This window comes from Rhyacophila brunnea, unplaced genomic scaffold (assembly GCF_057557595.1).
Source record: "Rhyacophila brunnea isolate RB1 unplaced genomic scaffold, BYU_Rbru_1.0 scaffold_13, whole genome shotgun sequence".
In the NCBI taxonomy this organism is placed as follows: domain Eukaryota; kingdom Metazoa; phylum Arthropoda; class Insecta; order Trichoptera; family Rhyacophilidae; genus Rhyacophila; species Rhyacophila brunnea.
This window is the reverse complement of record NW_028232785.1, coordinates 12,274,204-12,290,171: the sequence shown is the minus strand read 5'-3', so window position 1 is coordinate 12,290,171 and position 15,968 is coordinate 12,274,204. Positions and strand designations below refer to the sequence as shown.

Below are 15,968 nucleotides of genomic sequence, written 5' to 3'. Positions count from 1 at the left end.
TGAAGATCCAACATAAAAAATGCACACTAAGCTCTGTCAGTTGCACATTTAACTAAGACTACAAAATGCAGATAGTGTTGGTAAGTTTTTAAATATAAAATAAACCCTGCCTTAACCAAACCATAGTAGTTTAGTTGTACAATGGGCGATTCGACAAAAATAGTGCACACTTTTTCAGTCATACTTATTTGTTTTCGTTGAATTAAGAATACACAATCTTACGGATGGTGTTAGTTAGTTTATTAAAATTCATGAAGCCCTGCCTGAACCACACCACAATCAATAAAAAATATTCTTCAATCTACAAAATATTTAAAATTGTGTATGGTTTAATGGCATAATTTTAAATATTTTATAGATATACGAGATTTTTTTTATTATCTATTATGGCTTGGTTTTAAAAACTATCAAACACTATCTGTAAATTGCAGTCTTATTTCAATGAAAACAAATACGTATGACTGACAAAGTTAAATGTGCACTATCTATGGCGGATCCTAACAGCCCACCTCCACCCTTCGCCACCGGATAGGTATAGCGGATTGCCGAAAAAACTTGGAATTACCATCTGAATAAGATGCCACATTGCCGTTGATGAAGATCCAATTGGATAAATTCCAAAAAATATTTGAGGCGTCTAATTACAAAAAGCGATAGGTCCACAATTCGATATTTGCGGGAATTATGCTTCAATTATTTGTTTTAACGTGAGAGTATTTTTTCCGTTGTATTCTATGTCGAAATTAGAACCAAATGGCAATTTGTTTCAGCCGATAAACTCTCAAATGTAATAAATATAGGCAAAATAAAACTGGATGTAGCGCTACTTGTACCTCACTTTTTAATTTATTCCACATAAGGCACATATTTCCGTGGCACTGTCATGAGTTTACCGGATGCTACAGCATGGGATACGCCATTTACAATATTGAACGTTCCCTTTTTGGTTGACTTAAACACGAGCAAAATCAACCAAGCTTTAAATAGCATTAAACACGGACATGGCGCTTCTGTAATAAATCAAGACCTATTATATTTTTTTTCGTAGGGTTTTGTCGCGTTTTAGAATTTATAGATCAACACATACTGTGTAAAAATATACAAAGAGTACGTGCGCATTGTTTTCTCGATTTTGACCAAATGTGGACTTTCGCTTTTTGGAATTGGACGCCTCATTTATAGAAACTAACAACTCTACCAAGAATTTACTAGACCATAGATAGGTAGAGCCTTGTGAAAATATACACCTACTTTCAATGCAATTGGGAATGCTTTTGTCCCAAGATCCATCTTTGCAGTGCAATGTTGATAATTGTTTCTTGCTGTAGTGATTCATTTTGCACGTTGCCATGGCTGATGACCCCGATGGAACAGGTTCGCTGCAGTCGACTATCTGATCCTTTTGCTTGGAGAGTGGATTAATGCAATTAAACTTGACAGTTTTACTCTCTAGAGGGTCACACAATTCTGGAAAAATAAATAAAAATAAATTATGGTAGGTATGTAAATTAGTAACTTAACTTGAACATTTTCACATACGGTTATACGTTTGAGTTGCGCACGCCGCTTAACGCTCCGCCGAACGCGTCCACCCTGGACGGGGCCTAAGACCAAGATCCTCAGTGTGTCACAAATCCCTCTATGCTATTTAACAATCTATCGACCAACTAACGAAAGTAAACAATGTACCTACATATTACATGTAAATTGTACGTATTACACCATATTACAGTTCATCGTGAGCTGCCGTATAAAATTGAGATCAATAAATATGACACGTTGTTCGTGGAGCATTGCAGACAGGGAACTGAAACATCTAACGGTTGTGGAGAAGCAGGCAACCAATCTCGTGTGTGGAAGAATACAGGATAAACTAATTAAAGACGTGTCAAGAATGCGTGATACGTCGAATATTGACAACTGCTCTCGGCTTATACAATGACGCTCATTTAATATTAGCGTATAGATGGTTGCAACACACACTATTGCACGTCTATAATGCGTGGTTCATTTTCGTAGGACACTCACACATTCAAAGCCCTCCGACAAAATGGACTGTATTGGGATATAGCATATCGGAATTCTATTTATTAATCTGTTCTGTGATTGCAGACATGTTATAATCTTATTAAAACTTTTTTTTTTTATTCAACGAATAAGACACGAGATTTCAGAATGTAGCATTCTATATACTGAATATACATCATTTGAAAACATCTAATGCATATACAGGATATAGCCATGTCGGATGTCGTATTTTTTTCTACAAAACATAATCGTTTTGTAGAAAGTGTGTAAGTATATGCATGAGATGTTTTCAAATTATGTATATTTACAATGCAATATTTAATTTCTCCACGAGACGGAGCGATAATCTAGGGTGTTTCACAACTAGGAAATGTGCTCCAGAGCGTTCCGATCTATTTCGAGCGCTGCAAGAATGGTACGAGTATAATCCAGACCGAGGCCGAGAAAGCTTTTGAGAGCGCTAACTGCCAAATATGTGAGGTGGACCTTGGTTGTGGGTAGGGATTGCTATACCGGTATTCCAGTAATTTATCAATACCGAAATACCGGTTTTAAAAATCACACTCGTTTACGTTTTTGAAAATGGATTATAAGTTATGTGCTGCTAAAATGCAACTATATTGAGTGAATCCAACAGAGGTGAAAAAATAATAAAAACAAATTTCATCAAATATTATATTCATACAAGTAATTGTCGCGATGAATTATCATAATATTATTTCGAAATAGAAAATATCCGTGACAAAAATGTTCAATTATCCCATAATTATTGATGACTGTACAAGCGTTGAATTTAAGCAGCTTTTCCTGCAGCCGGACTTATTTGCACTTGATGAACTTTTGAGGGCTTTTATTAAAATTATCAATACATTCAATTCTAGTTCTACAATATTATTATGATCAGTACATATTTTCAATGTCAACATAATAAATGTAGGTATTTGCTATAAAATATTATTTAAAAAATAATTTAATAGCTATTTTTTTTGATAAGCACCTATATATTACGTATTAATACCGGTATTCAATAAGAAATACCGAAAAACTGGTATTGATATTTTCATTCGGTATTGCAATCCCTAGTTGTAGGCACCGCTTTTCGTTCAAGAAAGCTCACTTGGAGGATAATAGGCGACATGATAGCGGGTCGAAATAAAACCTTACACTTACTCGCACAAGTCTCGTGGTCCGACTTCCAATTATTGGTGTTCTGGTCACAAATATTTATTTCGGCGGAAGAAGAGCTATACCCGGCTGAACAGTTTAACGAGATTAATGAAAACGGCGGCACCAGGTCTCCCGGTTTCTTGTCTTCTTGACCGAAGACAGTATATATGCCGTAGGGCGGATGATTCGGTATCGTGCAGCCCTCACTGGAATTTTTTAAAGTTGTACATATTATATTATTATGATATTATATACTAATCATGCATCAGCCAAGGTAAGTCATTACTAAATGAAAGCCCTCCCGATCTATGTGTGGATTTATTGGCATTCTGAATGTGCGCAGGAGCAGAGGTCCTCGGAAGGGACTTCCAGATACAAAAATGTCCATGAATTTCACCCAATGTATATTTTAGAGAAAGAAAGGCTTGCTTGGTATGCCTGGGATGAAGCATTTACTTCTGTTTGGCCTTATCTTAATGGAATATGAGGCGTATATTATCAAAACCTGCTTAACTCCACGAACACAAATGTTGGCAAAAGCGAAAAAACTGCTGTGGGCTTAATTAATGCAAAATATAAGAAAAGATAAAAATAATGAATGAAGAAGTAGATAATAACACGTCACCTGCCGGGTTACTAATCGTCGCTATAGGATTTGTTTCCCGAATATCCATTTTTGTCGAAATCGACATTTTAATGCAGTTCAATTTCTTTTATCGAACTCTACCGAAATCATTTATAAAAACAATATATTTTTATCTAGGAACAGAGATATTTTTTAAAAAAACCCGAATACGCCATGTTAAGTTACAATTACTCCGTAATTTTCTCCCGAATGTCCAACTATTCGTACCTGAATATCCAAGTTAATTTCGGTCGAAATATATCTCTGACTGAGTGTTTATTTCCCGAATATGACTTTATCCAATCAAACCGCGCTCACGCCGTGCATCTCGCTCCCACATTCACGCTGTCTAGCTCTAAAACAATCACGCCCACTTTCATATTTTTCCGCCGTCTGGAGACTTCTTTCAAATTTCGTCTTATTGATATTGTTTTTAACATTACTATTGTTTTAATAGTGAATTCATCAAATTTGAAGAGATCATTCATAGCTGATACACCACCAGTTCGCCCTGAACTTACAATAGAGTTGTGGAAGTGAGTATTTCAACCTAAATAACTGCATTTTGTTTTGATAAATGACACAAAATCCCAACGGTTATATGAATTCTACAGTATGACCCGGCAACTACTACGACGTAAAAAATAATTATTATTTCAAATTATTATTAATCAAACATTGTTTGTCTTTATTTTACTTTTAATCTAGGTATTTCTATGAAAATAAAGGCGATGCTATTATTTATTTTTGAATGCGCTGATAATTAATATTTTAATTTAATATGTATGTTAGTAACTATTTATTTGGTGGATATTATATACTTAGGATATTGGTACCTACCTAATATTAGCAGCCAATGGTAATTAATTTATACATGCTATTATTTTGTGTTGTTGTTCCTTACAATAGTAAATATATAATATTTATTTGGTGGTTTGTAATAAGTTTAATTGTCAATTATAGAAATATATATATATAATAATATACAGATATATATAAATAGATTTTTTTTTTGGAAAAAGTATTAATATAAAATTGTTAGCAAGTACGAGTAAGTACCATCATAAAATATTGGAGAAATGACCGTGACGTCGGATAGTAATTGAAGTAGTAGATACCTTATAATATATTTTCTCAGAAGTGATTTAAAAAAATATGTAAGTATGTTCAATTATTAGAATGGTACATTCTTAAATCTTGTGAAATATTCGTTCAATAAAAAAATAGTTAATTACTTAAAAACTATTTTATTACTTAATCCGAAAAAAAAAACCGAAAAAAGCGATTGCCGCGTGTTATTATTACATACGAACTTGGATAATTACGATCATTAAGTATTTAAATAGTAGAGGTAATTATTAACAATTATCGTGTAAATAAATATAACATTTGAGGCGCGTACTTTTTGACCACTCAGTAATCTGTGGGCCGTGCAGCAAAACGCTACGGTCTTAAATCCCGAACGTCCATGTTTTGTCCCGAATATCCATTATTCTAAGAGAGCGCTAAAAAATTCCCGAATATCCACAGTGAGTACTTGTAAATAAAACGCATTTTCTGTGCATTTAATGATTTATACCAGTATATTATTCTTGGAATCTATTCTTAGATAATGTTGCAATCATACAGTATAGAAAGAATGATTGTTACATCTACTGATATTAAAATATACGACAGTGAAATTTGTTTTTCGTCTCCTGTAAAATTGACATTTGGTCTATTCGGGAAACAAATCCTATAGCGACGTAATGTAAAATCAACATTTACAAAGTTATTTAGTGTTTAAAAATCCACTTAGGTAGGTTTTGATACTAACATCGGATTTGAGTAGGTTTTGAAAGTCAATCATATGGATATAGGCTTTTTTTGAAAGGAAATAAAGTGGATTGAAATAAAAATTTATGCCAGGGGTGTACGACGAAGTAAGCAATAATGAAAGATGTGTTATATTATTTATTTTGGAAAATTATTATTTTATCAAAGAAAAAAGAGTATTAGGCGTAAAATAATTTCGACATTACAACTTTAATTATACGTTTTCATTACATACTTGCAATATAAAACGATAATACAATATAGTTATAGTGATTATAGTATATGTAATATAATGATTGAAACTAGCAAATAAATGAAAAATGTAAAATTTAGAGATATGTACCTAACCTAACTAAAATTGTTGAAATACAATAATTAATATTAGTGATAATTAAAAAAATAATTTCGACATTAAAACTTTACACTATACGTCTTCATTACATACTTGCAATATAAAACGATAATACAATATACCGGGTGCCGGACGAAATCCTGAAGGCCGAAATCCCGAATGCTGAAATCCCGAAAGGCCGAAATCTCAAAAGCCTAAATCCCGAAATTCCGAAAGGCCGAAATCCCGAATGCTGAAATCCCGAATGGCCGAAATCCTGAATGCTGAAATCCCGAATGGCCGAAATCCCGAATGGCTGAAATCCCGAAAGGCCGAAATCCCGAAAGCCTAAATCCCGAAATTCCGAAAGGCCGAAATCCCGAATGCTGAAATCCCGAATGGCTGAAATCCCGAAAGCCGAAATCCCGAATGCTGAAATTCTGAATGGCCGAAATCCCGAATGCCGAAATTCCGAATGCTGAAATCCCGAATGGCCGAAATCCCGAAAGGCCGAAATCCTGAAAGCCGAAATCCCGAAGGCCGAAATCCCGAATGCTGAAATCCCGAATAGCCGAAATCCCGAAAGCCTAAATTCCTAAAGTCGAAATCCCGAAGGCCGAAATCCCGAAGGCCGAAATCCCGAATGCTGAAATCCCGAACGGTCGAAATCCTGAATGGCCGGAATCCCGAAGGTCGAATTGCGCAAATTTTAAACGAGAGACAAAAACCATTTTTATGTAGAACAAATGGGTAAACGTAATTTTAAAAAATATCACTTATCACATTAAATTTTACACAATACATTCCATTATTTATACTTTATTATACCTATATTATAATATTATGTAATGTAGGTATAATGGATATAAAATTTCGATGTATTTCGATTATTTTAGGTTGCGAAATATTATTATTTACACGTGTTCACCAATGGTATTTAAACTAATATGGCTAAATATCTTTACAATGCAGCAGCTAATGATAGCTAGCCTGACACTCAATAATAAAAATTAATACTAGGTATAAATACCCACAGTACCTATTCATGAATACAGTGCGGTAGGTAATGAATTGATGAATAAGTTTGTTTTTATCAATGACTATCATAAAATTTCATAAGAAGTATGATAGTATGATAGTATCATCATAAGAATCATTAAGTATTCATGAATAAAGTGTGGTAATGGATATTATGTTTGTTTTTATCAATGTCAATCATAAAATATCGTATCACGTCATTATTGTTAGTTTATGTTTAACTGTCAAACATCATTCTATTTTTAGTAAATTCAATTTTAGTAAAGAGAATTTAGTAATACATACTTTCAATTAGTAGGTAGAATGTTTTATGATTTTCTCATTTGTAAAAAAAGTGGGTAGGTACTTATTCCTATACAAATATTATATTCATATAATGTACATTTACATACGTATAAGGTACATTTTATTATCTATCTATACAAATATTATATTCATACACTTAATGAAAGCATTTTTTAAAGAAAAACTTTATCACCTAAAATAAAATCAAATAAATTGATACAAATAATAATACACCCATGTTGGTTAAAACTTCAAGATAACTTGCCTGTCATTTTTTTTGTAATCGACTTTTTCATCTTTCCGGATTCCTCTGGCGTTTTCTAGCTTTACCAACAGGTGCTAGTAGAATTGTTCAACACACTGAACCACTCATAGTCTTAAAAATCTCAAAAATGTAATAAGAATTCAATGAAAACACGGAGAAAATTACTGTCACAAAAATCCTGAAGGTTAGACTGAAGGCAGTGACCTTTCCTTCTACGGTCTTAATTGGACGAAAAATCAAAATGGCGGTTTTTATCTCTAATGTCATTGGTTGTATGGATATGAGTCTATTTTGAAACTAAACCATTAAGGATTTGAGCACGATTTGATACTGAACATGATTTTCAACATGAATTATCTCTGTGTTTAAAGCAGTTACGTAAGCGAATGAATATTTATTCTATAGGTATTGCCATAGAGAACAGTTTGGCATCAAAATTTGAAAAAACTCGAAAATGGTCGTTAAGTATCTTTTGATAATAAGGTGCTCATATGACTTCTTCTTGATATTCTTGGTGAGGACATCCACGAGTGGGGATCGTGATCCGGATAATTTGACTGTCGAACAGTCATCTCAACGGGTTGGCCCCACTGCTCTCGGAATTCTACAACAAGCAAGGCCCGTTGCCACTGAAAGACCCGTGGCACTCATAAATTGGTGGAACTATCTTGGGCATCCAATTTTTGCTCTAATAATCTGATGCGTCATGTCTGTGATAAAAAATAACAGTTAAGCTACGCGTATTTGATAACCACTTGTGGATGCGAGGACAACTCGCAACAAATCGTATGTAAACACTGTTAAGTGAATCTACAGGCCAAGTGCTCATTGGTAGACTCAAAGTGTGAAGTGCCTGGGTATGGTGATTGTATCATGCAAAGTGTGTTATTCCGTGGTTGAAGCATTATAATTTATTAGCAAGCGGGATAAATGTGAATATCAGTGGCACCTGCTATATTTTATTAACTCTGCCCCTCCCGCCGCATTAGAAATCAATATAAAAATATGGATATTTTTTCCAAATAGACCCTGTTACCGCCTATACAATGGCATTCTCAGAGGATCCAAGGCCATGAGGCCTGAATCATCATTACTTAGTAAGTATTATTCCATGAATACATGGGTATTAAGAATATTACTTTCTCAGCATTAATAATAATATTATCAGAAGCCTTTCCATTAAATTCGTCCCTAGCATAAAAAAAATCATTGACCTAGCGTAAAAAAGAGCATCCTAAAAGCACTTACCTACTTATATTAAAGTCATGCATAATAATAATTAAATACCTATAAATTCATTCATTCCAAGCCATTCAATGTCTAATGTATTTAATTCAAAATTATGTATATTAAGATTTTATTTATAAGAATATGTCAGATATTTCAAAATATTATGTACCTACCAAGCTAAGAAATGCTGTAATAATAATTCCAAGAAATTCACAGCCCCCCTTTCAAAGCATGTACCTAGAAGAGGTCTGAAATATGAGACCCAAGGTACCTACAAGCCCGGTACATATGCCAGAGGCTGTTTTTGTCATCTTTTCAGTGATAGAATTGTGAATTATTTGTTGTGTATTGTTAAAACCTATTTTGATACCTTTAAAGAATAAATTAAATAGATAAACTTTACTGGACTTATACCGGACAAATAAACGCCCTGCTTTCGCCAGTAATTCCGCGTTGTCAATCAATAAGCATGTCCCGGGAAGAAGAAGCCAGCAGACGATATCACCGTGACATTACAACATCAGGGGGGGTCCAGCGCATCATCCTACACCCCCCCCCCTTTCTGAGATGACAACCCCCTAAACCATTTTAGTGTGTGCGCACCTGGATTACCCAGAACAAACTTCATAATAATATTACGTCAATAAAACTATGACCGATACTGGCGCCCTACAAAAACCATCGGCTGGGAATTTTAATAGTTTTGCTTTTATTGCAAGTGGCCCCTTAAATAGGTGACCCTTTCATGCCACTTCTCCCCAATGCGAGCTTTGAAGGCCGATAATAATTTTAGTCACAGAACCAAGCCCTCCGCAATAGCCGATTTTAGTGAGTCATATTTTAGCAAATGCATAGCCAACACGCCACAAAAACGGCAGTCAGCAGTCGATAAACTGACATTATGCCGACAACATCTATACGAAAATCGGAAAATATGCCGTCTTGTTCTATAAAACGATGTCAAAACACATCTAGGAACCAAAAACAGGAACATGGGATTACTTTCCACTTATAAGTACTTCATAAACAGTGATTATTCTATATTATTCTGTAATCTGAAATCATTTCCTTGATTAGCTTACATTTCGTTGCGTACACGCCAGAATTCTGCAAGTGTGGGTAAAAATGTTGCCAGATTTGTGGTTTTTGATTTCATCTGTTTTAAAATAATAATGCACATTTTACGATATTATACACATATTTTAATATTTCGTATTCAAGCTTATCTGTTGCATGAATAAATCAGCTACGGCTGCTGGTGTATAAAATATAGCGGTAGTTTTTAAATATCATTTATCACTTATTTATCGGATTCGTAAGTACCACACTATATTTCGAAACGTCAGAGTTTGTTGAAAAACTTCTATACAAAACGACAATTTAAAAAAAAAAACTAATCCAAAACCAAGGGCTATAATTTCTTATTCCTTGAATGTCTATATGAATTTTCGTTTTATATTAAAATTCATGTTTAATTTTCAGAATTATTTTCCTAGCAAATTCCAATACATATTTTATTCGCATTTAAACTAAATATGTCTCATTTTAAATAACGTGTTCTCCAGCATTTATCGAACGCGACACTTGCCTCTTTAAAACGCGCCATCTCCGATGTACCTACTATATGATTGTAAATTTACGTAATTTTGTTTTATGTGTCTGATTTTTTTAGATTTACTAGATTTGTGTAAACGTCTTTGTTCTTTCCGAATAGTATGTGGCGCATGGAGATAACCAAAAGACTCCAGACCATTGGACTTCCTAGTTCTTAACCGGGCACGGTGGCTTCGTCAACGAGCTCTGTCAGCTTGGTTTTATAAAATTCGATACATGCTTATGTGGCAAATAGCAGGGTGCCAATCAGATCCTCTGGTAGTGTTCCCATTCATCGGTTGAAAGGGAATGCTACCAGCACAATTTTGAAGGACGCTTCTCGTTCGTTACGCCACGGTATATGCCTGAAAGGGTGTTGAGACGTGGCGGGTGGTGGAGGGAAAAGCATGTATCCATAGATTTGTAATTCTTTTTTTTTCCTATATAATCATTGGGTCTATTTTTAAAATCTTTATAGATTGTGGTATTTTTGTGTTTACTTATGCGTCAATTACATTGAGCTACTTTACGAGCTGCTTGTTGCCGAATTTACAATCTGCCTGTAAAGTCGCTTAGTGTCATCATCGAACAAGCAGATTGTAAACAATCTACCGAGAAAAGTTGAAAGCCGGTCAACTTTACACGCTGCACGCCGGCGTGTGGGCCTACTGCGTCTGCGCAGTAGCAACCTCCCGGTGAAAAAACGAACTACGTTCTGTCAAAATAGTCGCTGGCTTGTGGCTTCTCAGCGAATGGAAAGTTTTGTGTGTCATCATCACAATTGCAGTAGCTGAATCGCCCGCTTTTAAATTTGCCAACAAACAGCTCGTAAAGTAGCTCAATGTAATTGACGCTTTATATTTTTCTTTACTTATACTTCTAAAGGCTCAAATAGACTATATGACGATCGGGCACATATATGCTAGGAGCGATTTAGTGTCTATGATCAAATCTATGCCATTCCGACATTTATACATACATATTGTATGACAGCTATGACAGCGTATTTACACTCTGTGACACCCTATGACGCAGGACGCCAACATAAGAAACGGGTTTTTCGACATATATATGACGAATCGTCATAGAGTGTATTTGAAGCATAAGTCGGTAGGTACCTGCTACATAATTTATTTAGCAAATATGTTTGAATCGTTAATTGAATGTATTATTTGATTAATAATAAATAAAATTTTATGAAAACATGTTTTTTTTTATTTCTCCGAACACTATAGGAATGTAATAAATATTAATCGTATTTTTGAGATTGTGTGTTACCTAAATATATTTCGTATTACCAAAATTCACTCTGCTAATATTTATTAATATAAGGGGAATATATATTCGCACAATTGAATAGACTGTTTTCACAAAGCGCTGACAACATTTAAAAAGATGTTCGTCACATCGGAAATGGATGATATTCACAAATCAACTACAACACTCAAATGATCGATTTGCACTAAGGAAAAAGTAGTCTTCACGTATCAATATACTATTGTAATCAATTAATCGTAAAAGAATACAAACAATATGAAAATTAGGTTTAATGATTTTAAACAATATTTTGGCAAAACATAAGTATGTATTAGGCACCTACTTTCAGATTCAAATAATACTATAAATACCTATTTAGAAAGTGACGTTAATTAAAACTTAGGTAATTGTGCCGCAGATGCCGTCATGAGCTTTTATGATTTTTTTTACGAAAACAGTTTATTCCAGTAGACAATTATAATAAATACCTTTTTCTATCGGCACATAGGTTTTTCGATCCAATAATTATTAATTTAAAATTTGAAATGCTCATAGATTTTGATACTTCATTATCACAATCTAAGATTATATTATTAGGTACCTAATATTAGGTTGGGGTAGGTTAGGTTGGGTTAGGTTAGGTTAGGTTAGGTTAGGTTAGGTTAGGTTAGGTTAGGTTAGGTTAGGTCAGGTCAGGTTAGGTTGGGTTAGGTTATGTTAAGTTGGGTTAGGTTAGGTTAAGTTATATTAGGTTAGATTACGTTAGAATAGGTTAGGTTAGGTTAAGTTCAAAAATGATACTTATACAATCTTATAACGGCATCTGCGCCACATTTACCAAAATTTATATCGATGAACCGAAAAAGATATACCTAGGTGGTATTATTTGGTTGTAGATTTACATCAAATAATATATGAACGACAGCAGCATGAATATACACATATTTATATTACTGCGTTAAACATTAATTATATTGACACCTAAGCATCATTTTTGCGATTGCCTTCTAATAAATTGTATTGCTGCTACAATTATTAGTTTGACATTTGTGAATTTCTACCTTTTCTTTGTGATGAACAATTTTACAAATGTGTGCAGTTGTCAAAATTGAGTGAATTTATATTTACAATGAGTGATTTATGATTTTTGTTTTGTGAAACAAACTATTTTATGTGATTTCATCTATTTATTTGTGAAATCATTTAATATATGTGAAAACTACTTTCCAAATGTTAAAATTATTTTTTTTTGTGAATTTTGATTATTGCATTGTGCGATTAATTCCCACCCTTAATATAATATAAAAATAAATCGCTTGTAAAATAATTCGAAATCTGGCAACACTACGCCAAGCAAATGTTCACGCACACTGTCACGTATTTCCGAAAAACCCTTGAAAGGCGCGTGAAGGACGCGTGGTGAGGCTGACTCAAGCGCGAGAAAAAATTCGTCATCTGTTCGGGAACAAACACTCACTATCGCTCTATCTATAATTTTAGTCACAGAACACTTACATTTTGACACGTGTATTCAAATCCGAAACAGGAGCTTGCGTCGCAGGAATAACTGAAAAATAAATAATATATTAACATTCCAGTTACTGTAATGTCACCTCAAGTTACCCAGCGCATTAAACTGCGAATATTTCAGTTAATATGCATTTCATCATCTTCATATTTTGACTATTAGTCGGCCTATAATCATCCATAGTATGTATCTACATCTAATGAAAATATTCCAATGAGTGACATCCTGTGAGGGTAGGCAGATTGAGCGTTGCTTGGGGGTGGCAGTTACACGAAGGGCGGCAAATCGAGGAGAATCTTTAGGTATATATAGAAATAGCTACCTAAGCTTAGTAATAAAAGAAAAATATCTTTCCATTAAAAAATTCAGCTCACTGGTTGGAAACAAAATGTATTTATTACTACACAAGTTTTCATCGGACTATATTTTTTTTCCGGTTCGCGATGTCTAGTTTACTTCCATTTTCCTTGGACGTTACGTCCTTGGTGAACGGCAATGACACGTGTAGATTTGCAAACAATATTTGAATTGTAGGTAGATACATACTTACATTAATTTCAAATTTATCGAAATATTTTTGCTAGTTACTCGTTTTGGAAGATGTCAGGCGTATTTTTAAATGTATCTATCTGGAATCGTAGATTCACAATATTGTCTATTGAAGCAGAAATGACATTTAAATTAGATTAATTTTAGTGGTATTGTTAGTAATGTATCCATACAACACATTTATTAGATATTGGAGTCATGAAAGGATGATAAAAAGTACTGTAAGTATAAAAAAATGTGGCGGCATTTTGGCACTGCCTAGGGGCGGCATTTTGTCTAGGGACGTCACTGATTCCAATTTTCAAAATCGATAGCATTATACTGTACATCCAAATCATAATTGATAGGTATCCGTCCGATTACATTTACCTGTCATAAATGCACACTGCAAACAGAGCGTCGCACTCTATTACGAACAAAAAAGATCGATCTAAAAGTATATGAGACAAAGAGAGACAAACTCAATTGTGAGAAAGTGATACAATAGTAAGGCGTGAAATCAAGTAAATTAGTAAATTATAACTTATAGGCTGTAATAATGTATAGAAATACTCATTTGGTGGCGATTTTTAGTGGACTATAATTTGGGATGATTGTGGATGTGGATGCTGGGGGAGGGCGGTTTAAACATGAGTCTATCCAGGCACTATCTTTGATGTTGTTTGGCTGTCCGGCTGGAGCAGGTTCCCGGTCTGTTTCTGGTTCAGTTTATAACTCACGGTTACAATTATGAATATGAATGATGATGACAAGTTTGTATGAGACACCCTGTGCCGGTAACACGGCTTGATAAGTTTGATACGGTCGTGGTCTACGAATAACAGCATTTGTATCAATCACGGGAGACTGATCGACAGTGTAACTCTAGGTAAAGTTGTTATCGAAAAATAGCTAGAAAAGTTTATTAATCGGTAAATATATATTCAAAAGTAATGAGAAAAATAAAATAAAAAATTAAGATGTATCGTGGAGTTCTATATACCAAAAATACGTGTCAAATTCGGTACATTTCTATCGGGTGGTAAGAATGAATGACATAAGATTTATTATCAAAATTACGATAAAAATGTACGTAAATCTGTTACCTAGGGAAACGCTAAACGTTAATTGGAATTTATTATATCCTTATATCTTTTTTTTCAAATTTAAAAAACATCGATTTAGAGGTTAGAAAGCATGCAATTAAAATCGAAACATCTCGGTTCAGACGTAATTTATCGCAAAAAACGCTTAGCGTTTCTATTAAAAATATTATTTAATAATTTTTAGGCTAGTTATTTAAATTTAATCTTGTATTTTTGTATATTAACGAATCGATTGTAAATAAAATGAATATTTGACAAGACTTTATCGACATATGCTGCTAACGCGGAAATAAATCGAACTATTTTTGAAACAGTACTTGCATAGATTAAAAAATACATACACACACACATACATTGAAAATAAAGGTTCGCCAGGCACGAAGACAAGAACTGTGTTAATTCTGCTGTCAATAATTTTTGTTTGCGATATTGGAGCATATGTCAATGGACTACATATATCAACCTCCACTTTCTGAAATAGTGTTGTGTAATTATTTCAGATATTTATTACTGTTTTGACGTACCTACCTTTTATAAAGCGATTTTAAAATAAATATAGTTTCATAATAATATAAAGAAAGCATACGAGCGAAAATGCCTAAGATACTTCTGACACACATCAAATTTAATCTTTGTCTAGTAACTGTACAATTTATCCATATTTATGTTAAGTGTTTAAAATGTTATAAGTAAAAAAAAAATCGTCTATTCACGTGGTAGTCGCGAAAATTATGAACAATATACAATGTTAAAAATAATAAGAATTGTTAAAATTTCTAGTCACAATATTATTCAAAGACAAATTAACCCGATCAAAACAGCCTCGACAAACTTCCACTTCACTAACTTTTGTTCTATATGTTTATCCTGGATACAGCGGCAAACACATTTTGAAAATAGCCGATATACTGGATTATTTGTTAGTTTAAGTAAGATTAGGTCTTCCTAACAAATAATCCAGTATATAGGCTATTTTCAAAATGTCTTTGCCGCTGTATCCAGGATAACCGACTTGTACCCTAACTTTAATTACATACATACTATTGTACTATATTTGGGCCATCAAACGTTCATTCCTGTCTACGGCCTTAAAAGTATTATCTACGTGCCTATATAACTGTATGCCGTCCTGTCAAAAAGTGGAGGTTGATAATTTAGTATGTAGAAAATAG

The 15,968-nt window shown here is 33.7% G+C and overlaps 1 protein-coding gene across 2 annotated transcripts in view; it reads right to left on the bottom strand.

Moving 5' to 3' along the window:
* The window catches only part of LOC147076508 (ovochymase-like), a 76,728-nt gene that overhangs the window by 24,206 nt on the left and 36,554 nt on the right, over positions 1-15,968 (bottom strand). For both annotated transcript variants that reach the window (XM_085941159.1, XM_085941158.1), the window contains exons 13-15: positions 13,150-13,201; positions 3,199-3,401; positions 1,252-1,467 (exon numbers count right to left, since the gene is read on the bottom strand). In XM_085941159.1, coding sequence (XP_085797285.1) covers positions 1,252-1,467; positions 3,199-3,401; positions 13,150-13,201 — 471 coding nt within the window. The remainder of the gene's footprint in view (positions 1-1,251; positions 1,468-3,198; positions 3,402-13,149; positions 13,202-15,968) is intronic.